This window comes from Scylla paramamosain, chromosome 1 (genome assembly GCF_035594125.1).
Source record: "Scylla paramamosain isolate STU-SP2022 chromosome 1, ASM3559412v1, whole genome shotgun sequence".
NCBI lineage: Eukaryota > Metazoa > Arthropoda > Malacostraca > Decapoda > Portunidae > Scylla > Scylla paramamosain.
Window position 1 is genome coordinate 37,407,693 of NC_087151.1, and position 20,340 is coordinate 37,428,032.

General features: G+C 44.3%; 2 protein-coding genes across 8 annotated transcripts in view; one reads left to right on the plus strand and one right to left on the minus strand.

Annotated features, from left to right (window-relative positions):
* The window catches only part of LOC135105096 (caspase-9-like), a 12,219-nt gene extending 55 nt beyond the window's left edge, over nt 1–12,164 (plus strand). The window contains exons 1-5 of one of the 5 annotated variants that reach the window (XM_064013102.1): nt 3–94; nt 1,019–1,169; nt 1,478–1,573; nt 4,718–4,803; nt 5,944–12,164. In XM_064013102.1, coding sequence (XP_063869172.1) covers nt 5,975–7,831 — 1,857 coding nt within the window. In that variant the 5' untranslated portion in view covers nt 3–94; nt 1,019–1,169; nt 1,478–1,573; nt 4,718–4,803; nt 5,944–5,974 and the 3' untranslated portion in view covers nt 7,832–12,164. Of the gene's footprint in view, nt 95–1,018; nt 1,170–1,477; nt 1,574–4,717; nt 4,804–5,943 lie in introns of all 5 variants that reach the window. The other 4 variants (XM_064013082.1, XM_064013093.1, XM_064013073.1 and 1 more) reach the window with 4 other exon arrangements.
* The window catches only part of LOC135105080 (mucin-3B-like), a 163,383-nt gene continuing 152,014 nt past the window's right edge, over nt 8,972–20,340 (minus strand). For all 3 annotated transcript variants that reach the window (XM_064013029.1, XM_064013034.1, XM_064013044.1), the window contains exons 14-18: nt 15,465–15,627; nt 14,923–15,132; nt 13,679–13,785; nt 12,925–13,097; nt 8,972–11,957 (exon numbers count right to left, since the gene is read on the minus strand). In XM_064013029.1, coding sequence (XP_063869099.1) covers nt 11,858–11,957; nt 12,925–13,097; nt 13,679–13,785; nt 14,923–15,132; nt 15,465–15,627 — 753 coding nt within the window. In that variant the 3' untranslated portion in view covers nt 8,972–11,857. The remainder of the gene's footprint in view (nt 11,958–12,924; nt 13,098–13,678; nt 13,786–14,922; nt 15,133–15,464; nt 15,628–20,340) is intronic.

The window sequence follows — 20,340 nt, forward strand, 5'->3', positions numbered from 1 at the left end:
CTGCCACTCGAGTCCCCTTAAAGGCAACACAGGTCCCCTCGTCACCAATCTGTCGCTTAGCCACATGTGCAACGTCTTACTTGAGCAATACAAGGTTGGTGACTCCGCAAGGCTGGTTTTCCGTAATGCTACGTTAAATATAATTAGTGATAGAACGTAAGCGAGTGGTTTCAGTTGAGGTGAAAGTGATAATTCCAGACAATATATACTCGTATTAACATCTTCGTATTTTTTTTCTTTAGGTTAGTTCTTCGTAATGCTACGTTGGATATTGATAGCGTTAGAATGCAAGAGAGTGGTTTGTGTTGTGGAGCAGAGTGAGAGTGGTAATTACAAACAAAATGCACTTCCCTTATTAATTAGATTAGTTCTCCGCTAGATTGATTCTCTTTAATGCTATGTTGAATATAGTTAGCGATGAAGTGCAAGCAAATGGTTGTGTTGTGGAGTTTAAGGTGAAAGTAATAACATGAGTGAAATAATGTTATCCACTCTCAATTTTTCAGTGTTGATATCATAAGATCATTGATTGGTTAGTGATGGAGTGTATGTGAGTATCTATGAATGTGTTTTTGTTTCGTAACAGCGCTATGAGGATGGTAACAGATGTGGAAAAAAAATCTTACCTTATTGATAACAGTGTCTTTCCATGCAGCCTTCCATACACGCACCTTCTTCAATTTAAATGTCTTCTCAGATCTGTTTAATTCCTTTACTGAGTTCCCTGTTGTTGCTGCTGTAGCGTTTCGCCTTTCTCCCCTTCCTAAGCTCCTTGTTGCTGCTTTTAAGGTGATAACGGTGCTCTCTCTTCCAGATTTCCACACACACACACACTTGTATAATATAAGTGCCCTCTAAGATCTCTGTTTGTTTCCCTTATTTCTTTGTTCTCACTAATGAAGTGTCGTAATTTGTTTTCCTTACTGATTCATTTCTTGTTGTTACTGTAGCCTCAGTCTGTTCCCCTTACTGGGTCCTTTGTTGTTGCTACTGTATTGTCTCTGTTTCCCTGACCAAGTTCTTTGTTGTTGCGGAGCCACAACTCGCTTTCTCGAAGCTGCACCAAACAACTAGTGGTGGGAGCGTTAGGGAGTAAAACTTGCCAGTGCAGGGGGATTGGGCGTAGCAGATCCTTTAGCGTCATGACCCACCGTGGGAGTCTTGGACAGGTCAGTCAGTCAGTCAGTACATGTACCCCGTATAGAACCACACCAGTCGTCTGCCTCCTCACTCACGTACGCGTCATTCTGTCTTTGGTGCTTCTGTACCTTTACATGTCTTGCTTCACCTGTTGTTGTTTCTTATCTCTGACTCAGAAGTGCTTAGAAGCTGTCTTGTGTGTTTAGGTCTCCAAATTTACCTATGGTCTAACATAACCTAATCTAACCTACCCTAACCTAACTTATACTGACATACGACAAAGAACAGCTGAAGTGAGTGATGTTTGTGTGATCCGCTTAACTCTCACTTTCCTTAGGTGGAGCACACACCTTCCCCGGCGCCTGCTAGACTCCCTCGTCCTCCTTGGTAGTTCCCTCGCCAACCTGACCTTGTTGTGCAACGACAAACACTAGTAAGTTTTCGTGTCTTTCATTTCTTTAGGACACAAAACAAATGCGATATGCTTATTGTGTGTCGTGATTTACTGCATCGCTGCTGATCTGGTGTGCGTTGTGCTGCGTCTTGTTCAAGTATGTGGTGCGGCTCTTAGGCTAGGCTAGGTTAGGTTAGGTTTAGTATACACACACACACACACACACACACACACACACACACACACATGAATGAACCTAACTATATAAAAAAAAAAAAGTACATTAATATAGTTTAATACTTCATGCTCTCGAAACAGACTTCTCACTTACCAGTTCACGTATTCTAACTCATTAATTCGTCTACCTGTTCTTTGATATTCCTATAATATTCTGACGAGCCTGTATATCGGAGGAACATGTGTGCAGTATACAGCACGAGGATACACTGATACGTATATTGAACACCGTAGTAGAAGCCTTACTCTAATGGATCGAGGTGGAATAAATGAATAAGTAAAAAGAAAAAAAAAATCAGATCTCACGCTATCTTTTCTCTAGGTGTATTCAGTCTTTCCCGCGCATTTCAGTTGTATTGAACTTTATTCTTCTTTTCTCGTCCATCAGTGTATTCCAATTAATGTGAAACAATTTAAGGGTTAGAAGCCTTTTTCAAATTAGCAGAACAAGGTGGAATCAATAACACCAACAACAACAACAATAAAAATTACAATGAAAAGTAGTCCAGATCCCTTTTTCCCGCGCATTTCAACTGTATTCTACTTTTTCTTTCCTCCTCCAACAATTTGTTTTATTAAACGTGATACATTTCTCTTGAACTTTCCTTCCTCCTCTTCCATCAACCTATCCTTCCAAACATGAGGCTATCTGGGACCTAGCGTACGTCTCTTAGCATTTATTTCGCTCCTGATTCCTGCCGCCGCTGTCGTCACCCGGATCCGCCGTCGCACACCCGCCAAACTAGTGTGTAACCAACTCCTCCTCAAGGGAACATACCTCGCCACTCGGTTTCGTCCTCACTCACCTCTCCTTTAGTGCATTTTTAGCTTTGTTATGTAAGAAGATTTACTCGTAGATGCTTCTGCACTGCAACGCGTGCCACTGGAGAGAGAGAGAGAGAGAGAGAGAGAGAGAGAGAGAGAGAGAGAGAGAGAGAGAGAGAGCATATTGAACTAGAATACTGAACGACTGGATTAAAGTGTTTTTTTTTTTTTTGCTTTTTTGTTTTTTGTTTTGTGTGTGTTGATTTTTCATTGCGTGAGACGATTAATCATATTTATCCTCATCTGTCACAACGCTTCGAAAAGAAATACCTAAAGAAATTCCAGCGAAGACTGAAAGAGAGGATCTGATTTGAGCAATACTTTATAGTGCATTTTTAACCTACTATTTTGTAAAAGGGGTTCATCATGTCTGTCTTTCGTATGTCAACACGTGTCTGTGAAAACCCTTCCAAAAAACATTCAATAATCGGGCAATTGGTCAGTCAATCAGTGAATCAGTCAATCAGTCAGTCATTCAGTCAACCACACACTCATTATCATTTTCGTGTACCTCTTTGTTGCTGTCTTATCTTAGTTTTGCTTTAATTCTTCATCTGAATCAGACAAAAAAAAAAAAAAACCTTCCTATATGTCGTGTTGTCATCTTGTGCATGTAGTTCTGAAATGGATCGATAGTTGCCGTCGTCTTTTCGTCTGATTTTCCTCCTCCTCATCCTCTTCTTTCTCTTTCTCCTCTTGCCGTCACTTTTATCGGAAAACAAAACAAAAACGTGTATCTCTTGCAGTCTCATGCGTCGCCGTCTTGATATTGGTTACTCTTCCTCTGTTTTCTCGGTGATGTTCCAGGAAATAATTGCACCGGATCTCCCTTTTAGTAATAACGCTTTGTATTCGAGTCGAGAATCTCAGGTGGTGGCCTAAATGTGGCGAGTTCGATCCGGGCTCACTAAGTTTTTTTCGTATTTATTTATGTTTTAGTGGGAGAAGTAACGCACACACACACACACACACACACACACACACACACACACACACACACACACACACACACACACACACACACACTCTCTCTCTCTCTCTCTCTCTCTCTCTCTCTCTCTCTCTCTCTCTCTCTCTATCTATCTATCTATCTATCTATCTATCTATCTATCTCTCTCCTAGGTGTCTATGCAAACAACTTTTTACAGTGCTGTGAATATTAAAAAAAGGCACTGAAAGGGTTAGTTATTACTGCTCACTTATACTAACACATAGATTTGTTATTAGTATTTCATCAGTCACACTACCCAATTAGGTAGACTCTTGCCGGACAGGTGATTTATGAGTCACACTCCTGTATTCAACACCAAGGGAAGCGTTATCGCATGCCTTTCCATACCCCCCTTTCCCATCCCCACCTCACCACTATACGGATGTTAGTGGTGATAGTGGTGGGGGCGGGAGAAGAGCTGGTGATTGTGGTGTTGTTTATGGCGGTAGCAGTGGTGGTGGAACTTACCAAACAACTAACTACTGATTACAGAGATAGGATAGCATGGATGGCAGGAGGAGGAATGATGAAGGTGTTGGTGATGGGTTGGTGGTGAGGGTGCTGATGGTGATAGGAAAGGTGCTGGTGGTGGTGGTGGTGGTGGTGATGGTGGTTAGAAAAGTGGTGAGGATGTTAATGGTGGGGGTGGTGATGATAGTGGAGATGATGTGATGATGGTGATGGTCGTGCGGGTGATGGCTAAGATAGTGGCGAGGATAATGATTGTGGCAGTGGAGATGGTGTTACTATTGGAGTGGTAGTGATAGTGGAGGTGGTGGTAGTACTGGTGATGGTAATGGTGGCAGTGACTGAGATACTAGTGTGGACAGTAATAGTGGTGATGGTAGTGCTGGTTTGTTGTCAGTCACATGCGCGGTGTTATCTCTCTTATCGGTACACTTAGCACTGTCACAGACGCCCGGGAACACACTGGTGATTAGCACAACCACTTGTGTCCGGTGTTAAGGCGGACACGCTTCATGGAGTGGATGAGTGGGTACTGATGTCCATTAGGTTATGGTTATGCTAGCATTACAATGAGGATGAGATTACCCATCTGTCTGCGTCATCCGCTCTGTCTGTCTGTCTGCGTCACAACCTTCCTCTCTCTTTGTTTCTATCTTTCACAGCTGTTTCAAGAGGGAAGTTTCAAGACACTTGTGCTTAAATTTTGGATAACCCTTTCGACTACACTGTTTGGGGACTGGCACCTTCAGTGAGTGTTTTTTTTTTTTTTCATTTAATATAACCTTTTTATTCCCCTAGGCCAGTCTCCTCATATATATATATATATATATATATATATATATATATATATATATATATATATATATATATATATATATATATATATATATATATATATATATATATATTGTTTTTGTATTGCCTCGCTATGTGACACCAATATAGACAGTTTAGTATTTGAGTAATGCTAAATATCTGGTAGATGTTTACAGCTCTTCCACGTTAGGTGTCAGGTATCTAAGTACAATAAAACCTGACTTCCATCTGATCATGGCTCGTTTCACGTGATGACTCGCTTACTACAGTGGAATTGAGAGGATAAATGATCTCAGAATGATGGTTAGCTATCTTCAATGATATGCTGGTGGTATTAGGAGATTGGCAGGAGGACTAGAGTCTCTATAGGAGATAGGTGCAGGAGGAGGTGGTGCAGGGTGAGGTTTCTCACAGATCAGGATATTCGGATTACTAGTGTAGAGATCCAGGGGCGTGGTCGGGGTTTGTAGAATGCAAAAATGAAGCTGATTGTGGTCGTGGACGAGAGGTTGTGAGAACTCGAGGGGCTGTGTGAGCCTTGCATGCTTACTCATCTAGGATGTGTGTGGGCGGGGGGGAGATGTGGGTGTGCGAAACGTGTGTGTGGTTGTGTGACGTAACCTTCCAATGCTCACCATCCCTCCACTGAGCCTTTCTGTTCCTACTCCCGTGCCCGTCGCTCCCTAACTGGTCTCCGCATCTCCCTACCCTCCCCTTCGGTGTTTCATTCCCAGAATTCAGATAGCATTGTTAATACACATCGGCTGCGGCTCTTCGCATCTCACGCACACACTGCGTCATCACCGCGGCCACCACCCACATGGCTGTCACCTGCTGCTTTTGTTTGGCATACTGTTAGGTGTAACAATAGTTCTTTCCTCTGGTATTTTTCCTTGATTGGGAATTTCTCGTCAAGTGCTCCTGACCTCAGTGAACCGAGCAGACGGGGATGGGGAGCAAGCAACACTGCATGGCCTCAGTGTAGGACGGTGATAAGAGATATATAGCAGGTAAAGGATTCTCCTTAAGGGAATTACGAAGCATCAAACTGATTGTATTTTTCCCCTGACAGGTGGGGCGTCGTAGGTCTTCGCTGAGGGCCCATGAGCCTCAGCTTCAGGCAGATGATGAGGGATTTCGCCGATTTTTTCACTCTGAGAAGAAGCAAAAAACTAAGAGAGAAGAACACCCGTGATTCCTTAGGGAAAAACAAGAGGAAGAGAAAGCAGCAGCTCCAACAGCAGCAGCAGCTGCTTCAGCAACAACAACGGCAGCAGCAGCAGCAGCAGCAGCAACAGCAGCAGCAGCAGCAACGACAACAACAGGAACAGCAGCAGGAACAGCACTATGAGCAGCACCATCTACAGCATCAGCTGCACCGGGAACATCATCATCATCAGCAGCAACAACAACAAAAGGAAAATGGTGAAGAGGAGAGTGAGGTGAATTTATACCTGGAAAAATCAGATCAGTCCAACAGTTCTCACACCGACTCGGATGATTCAGTATTCTCGGAGGACGAGACTTGTTCACTCCAAGCTGGCGAGTCACACGCAGCCTCAGATGACGAGCGCAACGATGGCGGTGATGGAGGGTTAGCGGGTTGTTTCTACGTGTCCAGAAAGCACTCTAGGACTATGCCTTCCATTGTTATAGAAGATGGGCCACGCCTCAATCCTAGTCGAGGCTCGATTGGTAGCAGGCACAGAAGTGAGTCTCATATTTTGATGAGTCAGACTCGTCCGTCTACCACCGACGCGGCCACCTCTCAGGAACGATCACCAGAAATCACCTTCGATGAGACCGCCAGGGGCACGAGCGGCGGGAGGGGATGGAACTACTTTCGGCGCCCCAAGAAGACGTCGTTCACTGTCAAGTACACCAAGGTCTATGGGGAGGGTGATGGCGCCTATAGGAACGACTCTACCCCTCGAGGCCTGGTCTTTGTGTACAACTTTTCAAAATTCAAGAATGACGAGTACAGTGAGAGAGTGGGATCCGAGAAAGACTTTGACAACATGATTAACCTCTTCCAGCAGTTGGGTTACGATCCCTTCCACCGTCGCCGCCGTTACTGCTTGTCGGGCTACATCACTAAAAAGACCTTCATGGAGAAACTGGGGCTCTTCGCGAAGGAGCTAAAACATAAAGTGTTGTGTTCATGTGTGGTGATCCTGATGAGTCACGGCACAGGCCCCAAGACCTTCGTGACTTCGGACAACCAGGAAGTGGACCTGCTTGATGTGTACAAGATTTTTGACAACATTAACTGTCCCTTCCTGCAGGGCAAGCCAAAGATATTCATTCTGCAGTTCTGCCGCAGCCGAGCAATTACTTCAGGCAGGGAAAGGACATCGCCTGAACAGCTGCAACTTAACAATGAGCAAATGGAAAGAATAGTCAAAGAACAAGTCAGCGAGTTCATGCGGAAGTATATTAGAAAACTTTCTTTCAGCACTTTTGTTGGACATGGCGTAGACAAAAACCAGCTGTTTGTGCATATTGAGGAAAAAAGCCGGCAAGCGTCACTGGCCTCCCTGTCCTCGGGTATAATAGATCAGGAGCAAACTAAGGAAGGAGCACAAGTAAGCGGCAGCACTCTTCCCGGTCACTACGAGACCGATACTAACCGAATCCTTGCCATGCCTCAGGTGGGCTTCCAGCGGTACTCGGACATGTACTCCATCTTTTCCACATCCCCAGGCGAGCTGTCGCACCGCCACCCGGAGAAGGGCTCGCTCCTCATCCAGGCGATCTGCCATGTGTTCGCCGAGTACGCTTACCAAGACGAGATCGACACGCTGGTGCGCCGCGTCTCCACCTACATGACCAAGACGCTGCAGAAGGACGATCCCATCACAGTACCTCGCCAGACCTGCGAAAGAACCAACAACGGCCTTGACAAGCTCTTCTACTTCAACCCCTACGAAATGGTTCAGGATCGCCAGTTTACAATTTGAGCGACCCACGCCTCGGAATCGCAATCCAGTATGTTGACCAAGGATACAAACACAAGAGACACGTTCGTTCGTTTTTTGGTAATGAAGGATGGTGTGGTATGAAATACGCCTCAACAGAAATATTGCCACTGTTGTAGTTCACATGTCACAAGACTGATCCTCGAAGCTTCTGTGTGCGTGGTGCCATGGTTCGTTTAAGGCGAAGAGAAGGCGACGGTTGTAGAAAAGTGAATATCCATATGCCAGGTAAACGTCGTGGTGCTTGTGATTGGCCACTTTACTGCTGGTGGTGCTGTTGGTGACTGACCGACAACTTTACTGCTGGTGCTGGTGCTGATGACTGACTGGCCACTTTATTGCTGGTGTTGGTGCTAGTGACTGGCCACTCAACTACTGGTGGTGCTGCTGGTGACTGACTGGCAACTCTACTGCTGGTGCTGGTGACTGGCCACTCTACTGCTGTTGGTGTTGCTGGTGACTGACTGGCCACTCTACTACTGATGGTGCTGCAGGTGACTGACTGGCCACTCTACTGTTGTTGGTGCTGCTGGTGACTGACTGGCCACTCTACTGCTGGTGGTGCTGATTGGCCACTCTACTGCTGCTGCTGGTGTCTGACTGGCCACTCTACTGCTGCTACTGGTGCTGGTAACTGACTGGCCACTCTACTGCTGCTGGTGGCTGACTGGCCACTCTACTGCTGGTGCTGGTACTGGTGACTGAATGGCCAAACTCATGCTGCTTAGCCTGCTACAACACTAGTCCTTCTACTGGATGGTTACACAACTACTGTCCCCCTGGATGGCAACACTGGTCCTTCTAGTGATGGTTAGAATACAACTCTGTCCTTGGATGGCCACACAACAGTTCCCCTACTGGATGGTTAGACTACTACTGACCCTGGATGGCCACACTATACCTCCCACACATATACTGCCCACACTCCTGCTGCACCTCTGGATAGCCACACTATAGTTTCCCCTAGCTAGCCATCCCATTGTTCCCTTTTATCATCCTTTATTGTGCCGGCCCAGTTGTATGATCACCCTTATAAAAACAGGCTTCAGTCATTGCTGTGACACAGGAAGGGCGCGACGTACAGAATGGAAGATGCGTTCTATTGGGTATTAAAAGATAGCATTAAGAGTTAGTTTATTGTGGGGAATACACATCCCCTAAAACCCTTCTAGGGAGCACATCCCCCTAAATCCTTCTAGGGAACACTTGCCTTAAACCATTCTAGGAAACACGTTCTCTACACACACTCCTGGGGAAACACTTCTACACACACTCTCCTCCCGCATTCCAACAACACTGACATAAGAAATATCTACACTTGATGACCGTTGCCGTGGAAATTATTGCGTTGGTGGACAAGAGGGCAGGGCGGTGTTCTGGGAGCAGGGAGAGTACACAGGGACGCGGGAGCATAACGTGAAAAGGTGTGGCGGGGTGGGGCAAGACTGAGCGGGTTACGTATGGACGAGCACTCGAGATCTCAAGTCCGCGTAGTGTGGAAAGAGAAAACAGGGCGCGGAAGCCTGTGGTACTGAGGCCACTCAAGAGATGGGGTTGGATTGCTGTCCGTTATTCCACAGCAATAGGTTAGTTTAGGCTCCTGTACTTAATATCACATTAATAATCAGGTAACAGTACCACAGCAAGGAAAGGAGCACTTTAAGTTCTCATTTATTAGCTTTCAACGCAGTCTGCTCTGTCTTATGTCACTCTCCGTAATTAGTTCCATTTCTTTGTCTTAACCCATTAAGTACTACACATAACTTTTGAGCTCATGAAGCTGCTAATTGTTTAGTCACGACAGTCAATGATATGCAGATGTGATGGATGAGTAATTATGATTTTAAACGCAAAATTGTGAAAATATCAACCTTAACTTAAAATTCTGAAAAGGTATTCAGAATATGACTAACATGATGTGATACTGAAAGGCCAAGTCCTTTGATCTGCTAAAGAATATCAACTGAGAGATTTTGTAAGAAGTTTGGCATTAGATCCGAGGATTTAAGATTGAAGGAAACGTTACAATGGAAGTGAACGTGGGATTCTGCTACAAGGATACAAGACGTGATAAACTGCTCGGAGGTCCCTGTATAAAACATGCCTACCTATTTTCACCTATCGTCACCATCCATAGATCTGTCTTATCTTTTCAAGCTCCCCATTGACTCAGCACTACCAACCTGACTACTGAGTCTTTTTCCGCTCATCCACCACTCAAGTTTCTCCCTCTTTTAAATCGAACACTGTCAAGCTTCAACCCGTTATTTTGTCTTCAGTCCTACTGTTTCTTCCCATCTCTTGTTTACATCGAACTTTATCATACCTGAACACATTTTTGTATTTATCCTACTGTTTCTTCCCATCTCTAGTATAAATATCACTTTATCAATCTTGACACCCTCATTTCATATTTTATTCTAATGTCTTTTCTTTTTTTCTCATCTCTTTTAGATCTAACATTATCAAACTGGAACTTGCTACTTCTTGTCCTGTCCTACTGAACCTGATATCACCACAGGCTGCGGCGCCTGTTGCTCTCGCCCACACGGACACAAATAAATATCATATAATCCTGACGCACACTCACACATACACGGGGAGGGAAAATGTACACTCCGCGCACAGACGGACACGGATATGGGGTCAGGGGAAGGTGAGGTTCGAAGCTCCACGTGATTGATTGACTTAAGATGTACATGGACTGACTATTGTTATTATTATTTATTTTATTATTATTATTATTGTTGTTGTTGTTATTTTTTATTTTTATATGTAAATCTTGAGCAGAACAAAGACTTCGCAACTTTCACTATCACAGCACGCACATTCATCATCATTCTCTCTCTCTCTCTCTCTCTCTCTCTCTCTCTCACACCTACGTCTAGTATAACATTTAACTATATACTTTAAATGCTCTGATAGTTTTATAAATCTTCACTATTTAACACCAACAGGATGAATGTACAATATTATTATTATTATTACTATTATTATTATTAATACCGGACAGGTGGGTGAGGGGGCGGCCGGCTGAGGGCGAGATGATTGGCGGGGAGAAGGTGGGAGGGACGGGATGACGGGAGGGAAGGGGTGGAGGCGACGGTTGAAGGGTATGGGGAGAGAGGAGAGGGAAGAGGGGGTGGAATGGTATTAGAGTAGTTAGTCGTCATTATTTTACAAACGACAATTCACTTGGTTAAATACTCGTACTGTAGTTACGTAGATTGGGAGAGGGCGGGGAGGGAGGACCGGCTGGGCAGGGCGAGGTGGGGCAGGAGGGAGAGAAAGGGAGGCTGGCTAGACTGCCATTACCACCACAACCACAATTACCAAAACTACCTCCACCAAAACCACAGCAACTACCAATTCCATCCCTGCCTACTACCATCACCACTGCAGACACCACCACCTTCAGCACCGGTTTCCCTGTCACGGCTCGTCAGGCATACTCACGCCCTTTACGGCCCGACCGCTACTGATTCTCTCCTCTTCAGCCTCTCAAGCCCCGTCACTGCGTCTCCGCCCGCGTGGTGCCCAAGCCGGCGGTGACGAGGGCGGGAGCTATTGAGTTGTGCAGCTCTCGGAACACTGCATCCACCCGGCGGAATGTTCTTGCTTCCCGTTGTCTTACTGAGTCCACTGTTCCTGTGCTCTTCCCGGCAACACATCACTGTCGCAACCTGAGCACGACAAACACACACACACACACACACACACACACACACACACACACACACACACTTTTCTTTGGTCTTCATCAGTGTGGCAGTGAGAGAACTAGGGATCGAGCAACTACATCGGCTAGTAATGTCTTCGTTGTTTTCATCCTTGTAGTTGGATGTCTCTCTCTCTTCTCCTCTGATCCTCCCTCGCGCCCTCCCCGCTCGGCTGCCATCTGGGTGTGAGGGGACGTGGGGGAAGGCGCTGCCTCTCCCAGGTTCCCTCACGCGGCGTATGGAGCGCCTGGAGTCCGGGCGGCGTGGTGGTGGCTCCTCCGTGGGGACCTCACCATACGCGACACTTCCTCTCAGGGTTCATGGCGCTCCCCAGCGGACAGCTGAAGGCTTCGCTGAACTCTTCGGAATTTGACAACGTGCCGATCACCCTGAGGAGGAAAGTGTCTATGAGTGGCAGTGGATTTTCGCTTCAGCTACACGTAGCACATACACACAATCCGACATTCATATTGAACTTTTTTATTTGACATTAATATTATACTTCTTTTTTTATATTTTCATTATTTCATATCTTCATTACATCTTACGGCTTTCATAGTGGTATGCAATATGATTAATAAAACAATGTTATAAAGCATTGCTGTCCTAATTCCACAGTAAACCTAGAGACAAGAGATAGAGATGGTGGTGGTGGTGGTTGTAATGAATAATACCACCACCACTACTAATGGTGGCAGTAGCGAAAAATAACTGCTGCTGCCACCACCACCACTATTGCTGCTAATGATATTACTACCAATCTTTTTTATCAATAATAGCAGTAAAATAGAGATAGGGTGAAAGTAGTAGCAGTAGTAGTAGTAGTAGTAGTAGTAGTAGTAGTAGTAGTAGTAGTAGTAGTAGCAGTAATAGCAGTAGTAGCAGTAGTAGTAGTAGCAGCAGCAGTAGTAGTAGTGATAATAGTAGTTGGGCGCTAACAGAAGGAGTGGGAGTGATGCATAGCTGTAGTAGCTCGACGAAGTACGAATAGTAATAGACGATTTAACAGCAGCAGCAGCATTGACGATGGACAATATTAGCAGCACTACCACCACCACCACAAACACGTGCATCAGTACAATTTAGCCATATCCAGAAACGCTTTACTCTCTCACCATGACTATTTTCAAAGGCCACATAGATGCCCAGCCGTATGTATTCTCAAGACTGTTTCTCCTGTTAGTAGCAGAGAAAACTTATTAATCTATCACTAAAACAAAAAAAAAAAAAAAAAAAAAAAAAAAGAGCCTTGAAAACCCGTGTGTAGCTTCAACTATATGAAGCCTTTCGAAAGTAGTGGAAGTGAGGAGCGGAGGGATTTCAGAATATGGCTATTGACGTTGAGGAGTGACGGACCTGAATCTATTGGGGGAGTGTTGGCCGCTGCGAATCTTGGTCAGCATCGCCTCAGGGCTGTTGATCTCGCACCAGATTTGTCCGAAGTTGAGGAAGAAGAGCTGGTCATGGGTGAGGTTGACGAAGGGCAGAGTCACCGTCTCCTCGTTGTTCTTTCTCCAGTTTTGGTATGCCTGTGAAGCCGAGGACAAGGGTCAGGTGGTGGTGGTGGTGGTGATGCATTATGGTGATGAACTGTGGGTTAGTAGTAGTTGGTAGTAATGGAGCTGAGTGGTGAGTAGTGATGAATTCTAGTAGTGGTGGTGATGCATTTCTGGTGATGAATTGTGATGGTGAGAATTGATAATAGTGAGCAGTGGTGGTGCTGAGTGGTGAGTGTTGAGTGGTGAATGGTGAGTGGTGGTAGAAGCGGTATTGGGTGGTGATGAATGAGGTAAGGTTAGGTTAACATCACTAGGAAAAGATACAGTAGTTTCTTGATTGTGATGAAAGCACTTAAGTAAATCCCACACACTTAAGTAAATCCCACGTTACATAATGGATAAATGTAAGTACGCACAGTAGTTAATGATTTGCCCCCGTCAAAAAAAAGTTTGGGGAGTTACGGTTGCAATATAAAGCAATTTCGAGTACAGAAGTTATTGGATGTAACTAGCTTTAATCAGTCTCTCTCTCTCTCTCTCTCTCTCTCTCTCTCTCTCTCTCTCTCTCTCTCTCTCTCTCTCTCTCTCTCTCTCTCTCTCTCTCTCAGTACCTGGTAGGAGATCTTGATGCCAGCGTTGTCAGCGATGTTCTCTCCAAGGGTGTTCACAGGGTTGATCTTGAGCCCCACCTCGTCCACCTCGTACTCCCCGTATTGGTCTGCGGGAAGGAGGGACGTGAACAGGGCAATTAGGAGAATGACTGGAACAGACACAGAAGAGAAAGGTGGAAACGTGAACAGGTAGGGAAGGGAGTGAGTGGAACAGTGGAAAATTTCTATTACCGACTGAGGGTATCCTTTGTATGTAGCTGTGGTGAGCTGTGGTGGTGGTGGTGGTGAACGGTGATGATAACCGATGATGGTGAATTGTGGTGGTTGAGAGCTGGCAGTGGTGGAGTTGATTGGTGAAATGCAGACTAAGATATAATTATGTATTCGAGTGGTGTCCTGTATCACATGACTTTCGCAGTCCTATATAACAACGTTAGAAAGTTTCATGAGAAGAGAAAAGGAATGAGTGAATGGTAAAAACTGCAGCTGAAATGTGCTAGACATCAAAGATCATTTAGCAACTTTGGAAAGATAAAAAGGAGAAAGGCAAAGAAAAACTAGGGTGCCAGGTGGGTGATTAAGTGTGTTCAAAAGAGCTGGAGGAGGTACTTGTAAGCACGTTGAAGAGAATGAAAATTAATGATACTGGTAATTGTGAAATTTTGGGTGATTCTGAAGGATGTCTCGGAGGCAGGTAGGGAAGGGAAGGAAAGTAGAAGACTGGAGGGAAGTGCTAACGATACTGATGAGGAAAATAATGAAACGGTAAATAGTATAAGTAAGAACGAGTGATGATGTTTGAAGGAAGGCAAGATAATATTGAAACTTGCTGACAAACACTAGTCCTACGAGTAGTTCGGTGGTGGTACAAGGGCGGTAGTGAAGGAGGCTAGGTCTTACTGGAAAAGGAAAAGGAAGAGAAGGTAACAGAAGAAGGCAATGAGAGCGGCGCTGACTGACGAAGAGTACTGCAGGAAAAAAAGAAAAAGAAAAAGAAAAAGAAAAGAAAAGAAGAAAAAAAAAACTCATACTGCTTTAAAGGATTGAAAATAGATCAAACAATTTCTAACCAATATAATGATTGAAGATTCAGCAGAACAGGATAAAAAGTTCCGAGTAGTGATTAAGGAACGGTGCGCAAACAGAAAGGACTTCCACAACAGACTATACAATTTTTCGCCAGTATAATGTTTGGAGATGATGCAGAACGAGTGCGCCGAAAAGAAAGAAAGGGCTTCAGTTACCTAGCATGCAGGAGGCGCGCTGGTAGAACTGAGACACGTCACTCGGGGTCCACCACTGCTGCAGGTTGCCGTTCTTGTCAAACTGGCGGCCGCGGTCATCGAAGCCGTGAGTTATCTCGTGCCCGATGACCACCCCGATGCCGCCATAGTTAAGGGAGCGCGGGAAGGCCGGGTGGTAGAAAGGCGGCTGCAGGATGCCGGCTGGGAACACTGTGGGAGAGGGTGAAGACGTGTTAGCGAAATGGGAATGATGTAAAGTAAGAAAGGACTGAATTGTTAGTTTCGGCACCACAGCAAAGGTTATTAAATGGTAAAAAAGGAACAAAACTTTTAAAGGCAAGTGTTTTTAGTCTCTTAATTGTTTTTACTTTTTTTTCTTTTTAGTGTTGGTCTGAAGATGGGATTCCAATAATTCCCGAAACGTTACCAAGAATAAACTCGTGATTCCTGTAATTCCCGAAACGTTGCCTCCACATCTGTTCAACTTGAGATTCCGAGTGGGTAATCTCTTTTTGCAAGCTTTACATTCACCGAGGACTCACCGATCATGTTCTTGGATCTGCTGTAGTAGGCGTTGACGACTGCTGGGGAGGTGACCCAGGCGGTGCGGTTCACGGGCACGGACAGCAGGTCGTGGTTGGTGCGGGCGTGGAACTGCAGCATCTTGAGCACGTTCTCGAAGTGCGTCTCCCGGTTGAAGCTCAGCTGGTAGGAAAGACGATCGACTCAAAAGTGTAGAAGGGAAGGAACAGGCAGAAGGGCGTAAAGTAAGGGAGGAGAGGGGACAGAAAGATGTAATTCAACCCTTTGACTGTCACTTAAGAACATAAGAACATAAAAAAAATAAGGGAAGCTGCAAGAAGCGACCAGGCTTACACGTGGCAGTCCCTGTATGAAATATACCTACCTATTTCCATCTATTATCCCCATCCATATACCCGTCTAATCTTCTCTTAAAGCTCCCTAATGTTCTAGCACTTGGTACACCTTTCCCTAATTACCAATCACTTTGAGACATCTTTACTTGCTCTACAGCCACATTCAACATCTGAATTGGGAAGAAATTGCAAAATATATTCTTTTTCATCGCTAACTTTCTTGCAGATGCTTATAAAGACGTCATACGCTGCTTCTGGTGCTGCTAATTGTTTCTTGTCGCAGTGAAAGGGTTAAGGGCATGAAAGTTGGGAATGAGGAAGATCGACTTAAGAGTGCGGGAAGGAAGGAAGGAAGGAGTGGGTGTAAGTTAAGGGCGACGGAAAAAGGAAAAAGGGAGAGAAAGATGTTATTTAAGGGCATAAAAGGCGGAGATGTTGGCGCTCGGGAGAAAAAGAGCAGAAAAAAAAGGAGTTAAGGGTAAGAGAGGAAGGAACTGGAAAGGAAAGAGGCAAGGTAAGGAATGGTCGGCGTGGGAGAGAGAAAGGCGAGAGACAAAAGGACAGGAAAGGAAGAAAATCTGAGGGTAAGGAAGGAAAGAAGGCGAGCATAGCAGATACAAAATGACACGAAATGAAAACTGGCTAAGGGCGTGGGAAGAAAAAGGCGGGAAAATGAGACAAACTAAAGGAGGAGGGAAGAAAAATTTAAAGAAAACTGAAGCAAGTTAAGGGCAGGTGATGCTTAAATGTCGCATGAGAAGAAAAAAACATAGAAAAATTAGGCAAAAATAAGCTGTGAAAGGATGGAATGGATGAGAGGAGGAGGCAAAGTAAGGGAAAGAAAGGTGAATGGGAGAGAGAGAGAGAGAGAGAGAGAGAGAGAGAGAGAGAGAGAGAGAGAGAAGGCGTTAAATGGAGACGTGCTAAGAACAAGAAAGGCGATAACGCAAACCCAGAAGAGAAGAAGATAAGAACGGCATGTACTGTATTTGTGAGGAAAAGAGACACGGAGATGACGGGGTAAGAGAGAGTAAAGAACAGGAGGGGGAAAACGAGAGAGCGCGGGAAGAAGGCAGGAAAGGGAAGCAGGGACGGAAGAGAACAGCGGGGAGGGGGTGAAAGCCGAGGTACTGGAGGTGGTGGATGAAGATGTTGTGAATAAAGGAAGCGAGTGACAAATGGTCAGGGAAGATGGAAGAAATAGCAAAGGAGAAAGCGGATATTAGAGCGGTAGTGAGGCTTTGTGGGAGGAGGAGGAGGAGGAGGAGGAGGAGGGGAAAGGCACACAGTACGATGGAGCGAGATAGAGAGACAGAAAGAGAACAACACTGACAGACATAAAACTCTTCTTTAAAAAAAAAAAAAAAAACTCGTACCCTGTTTCGAACCAAATCACAGCACTGCTTCACCACAGATTCGGATTCAGACAAATGAAGCTACTAACGGAGGAGGAGGAGGAGGAGGAGGAGGAGGAGAGGGACAAAGGGAACTTTTCAGCTTTTTCCACCAATAGATGGCACTGCACAATGACCTCACGGCAGCAAACTCGCACCACCTCGCTATCTATTACTGGATATGGACACTTGCTCCGGCCGTTTCTCTATTCGAAGCTCATGTGAATTAGAACCACAGTGGAGTTCGAAACAGGATCCGGAATTTTTACCTTCTGAAATGAGAGAGAGAGAGAGAGAGAGAGAGAGAGACTCGAACTAATGAACCCCGGCTTGGATACCTATTGTAAAAAAAGTAGATCAAAAGAAATATATCCTTAATTAGTTGATGATAGTCTTTTTCCCTCCCTTCAGAATCTATGTCTACTAGATGAAAGCTGCGGGATTGTATTGGTTGTGGCATAGCGCGGTGGTGGGAGGAGTAAGAGGAGAAGGACGAGGAGGCAATAAAGTGATATGGAGATAGCAAGTAGTGTGGTTAGTTGTATTTGGTTGTAAAGGTTAGGTTTTTAAATGTTTTTAATGTTCTGCCTATCACTGGAATTAAGTGTTCTGCAAAGCTGATGCCTACGATGCTTCTACTTCTTCCCTTTGTTTGTTATTCCGTAATAGTTCGGTATCTATACTTATTACCTTCCTTTCATCGCTTGCTGTGCTTTACTTAGTCCCATTAGAATTAAACAGTCCATTCCCTCATAAACATTTTTTTAGATAGAAAGCCGTAGCCCTTATTCACAAACTCGTAGGTGTGAATATTCCTTACAGAGTGTGAGAGGATAGAAAAAAAAATAATTTGATAATCTGATCCTTACTCTCTCTTACTGCACATCTTCTCTAACCATAAAGTTCTGGAATTCCCAAGAACACCACCTCTTACTCCGCTCCACTCGTTACTGTAGCTTCACTTGAGACCAAATTAGCGATAAATGCCTGAGGTCTCTCTCTTTTTCCTCCCAGCGACGAGTAGCATGGAGTGAGGAACAGTTTATGGTGTGCGTAACGACGATGACGACGCCTTCTCTCAGCGGTCTGGCGTCCTTAATGGTGAGGAGAGAACTTGGGAACTGCGACTCTTTGTTCATTGTATTCCTCCGCGAGTTTTGATGTGACAGAAGTGTGAGGCTGAGTGTGCTGTACTGTGTTTTATATAAATGGAGTGGCCTAAAAAAAAAAAAAAAAAGACAAGCAGTGTTCTCAAGGAGAAAGTAGGATGAGAAGAAAGTTTATTAGAGTAATAGAGGAAAGGAAAGTGTTTTAAGAGATACAATATAGTTAACGGCTAAAAACAGACGTGTTGGAGAAGAGAAACTAAGGAGACAAAAATACAGCAGCGGGGGAAAAGAAGAAATTGTTCGGGAAAGTGGGGAAGAGACGAAAATACAGGATATTATCAGAGGAAGGGTGAAGTGTATGTATATATATATATATATATATATATATATATATATATATATATATATATATATATATATATATATATATATATATATATATATATATATATATATATATATAGTACGTGGTTTTAAACATATCAATAGGAAGTCTTCACGATCTGTCTACGCTAACCACATACCTTCCATTCTATAATGACGCGACTTCCTTTCTATGCCTTTATTCATTAAACAACAAGGCAAAGCCAATCAGCCTGATACAAGCAATGATAATACCGCGACAAGGAAGAATTACTCAGACCAACAAAAACACAACACCAACAAGAGCTAACACAAGTGACAGTCATACCTTTACTGATAAACATTTTTTTTCTTAATCATCTCCAACTGTTTAGACTTACTTTTTATTTATTTTTGTAGTAATTTTTCATAAGCAGCAACCGTAGCCTAGGAAAGACAACCTTAAATTCTCTTACTCCTTGTGTCCAAGCAAACATTACGGTGTTCTGAATATCAACAAAGGACAAAGAAAAGTGTTAACGGCGCAGCGTGGGCAGAGGCGACAAAAAATAACGGGAAAGCCTCAGTAACCTTAGGACTGAGTGAGGACGACATAGGCGGAGCGAAACGAACCCGGGAGAGACCCAAGGAAGGCAAACCAGACGGGGCGCTTCTCTCCTACTCCACATAACCCGGTTCCCGCGACCTTGGGGAGAGACCGGTACGGCTAGTGGTGGTGGTGGTGGTAGTGTTGTTGCTGATATTCGCTCAGGGCCAGCAAGGAATCCCCGAGTGTTGGATGAGCCCCGTCCCTCCTGTTTACAAGACACGTGACTCCTGGGTGTTCGTGTCCCTGCTCGTCTGCTGCTGCTCACCACACTCGGATCAGCGAAGGAAAAAAGGCGACTGGTGATAACCTGAGTGGTATCGAAGTATTTCGAACATGTGGCATTGGAATCGTGGTTGATAACATTATCTAAGTGACACAAACAGAATGACTGGTGGTAATCTGAGAGGTATTGAGGTACTCGTACTTTCTTTGGTTTCGAGGACTTGTGATACAGAATCTAAGCCAGAAAAAAGTACATTGTTGGCAGAGACTTGAGCGCTATCGAGCTACTGACTTCGAGGACATCTGATAAAGAAAAAAAAATAATAATGAAATGGAAAATTAATCGATAAAATGACTGATTGCAGAGAACAGAATGACTGAAAGAAACCTGACCGATATTGAAGTGTTTGTATGGAATTCGTGGGCATCTAGTATGAATGTATCAAGTGTGGAGCTTAAAAATAGACATGGAACTAAGCACCACAGAACAAAATTGCAAGACATAGCAACATAAGGTAATTATGAGACTGCAAAAAAAGTAGACATACGAAAGGAACCTAGATAAGACCAATACATGAGAATTTCAAACAGAAACAGACATCAAGTGTGAAACTAAGAAACATAATATGGAAACATACACTTGTGGGCGAAATTATATATATAAAAAAGGAGACAGCAAAAAAAAAAAAGGTAACATACGAAGGCAGCCTAGATAAGACTTATACACGAGAATTTCAGACAACAAACATCAAGGGTGAAGCTTAGAAGCGTACATTTAACTATGTACCACTGAATGACATTATAGGAAATAACAGCACAATAAAACAAGGAGATATAAGATACGAAAGAGAGCTCCTGGATGT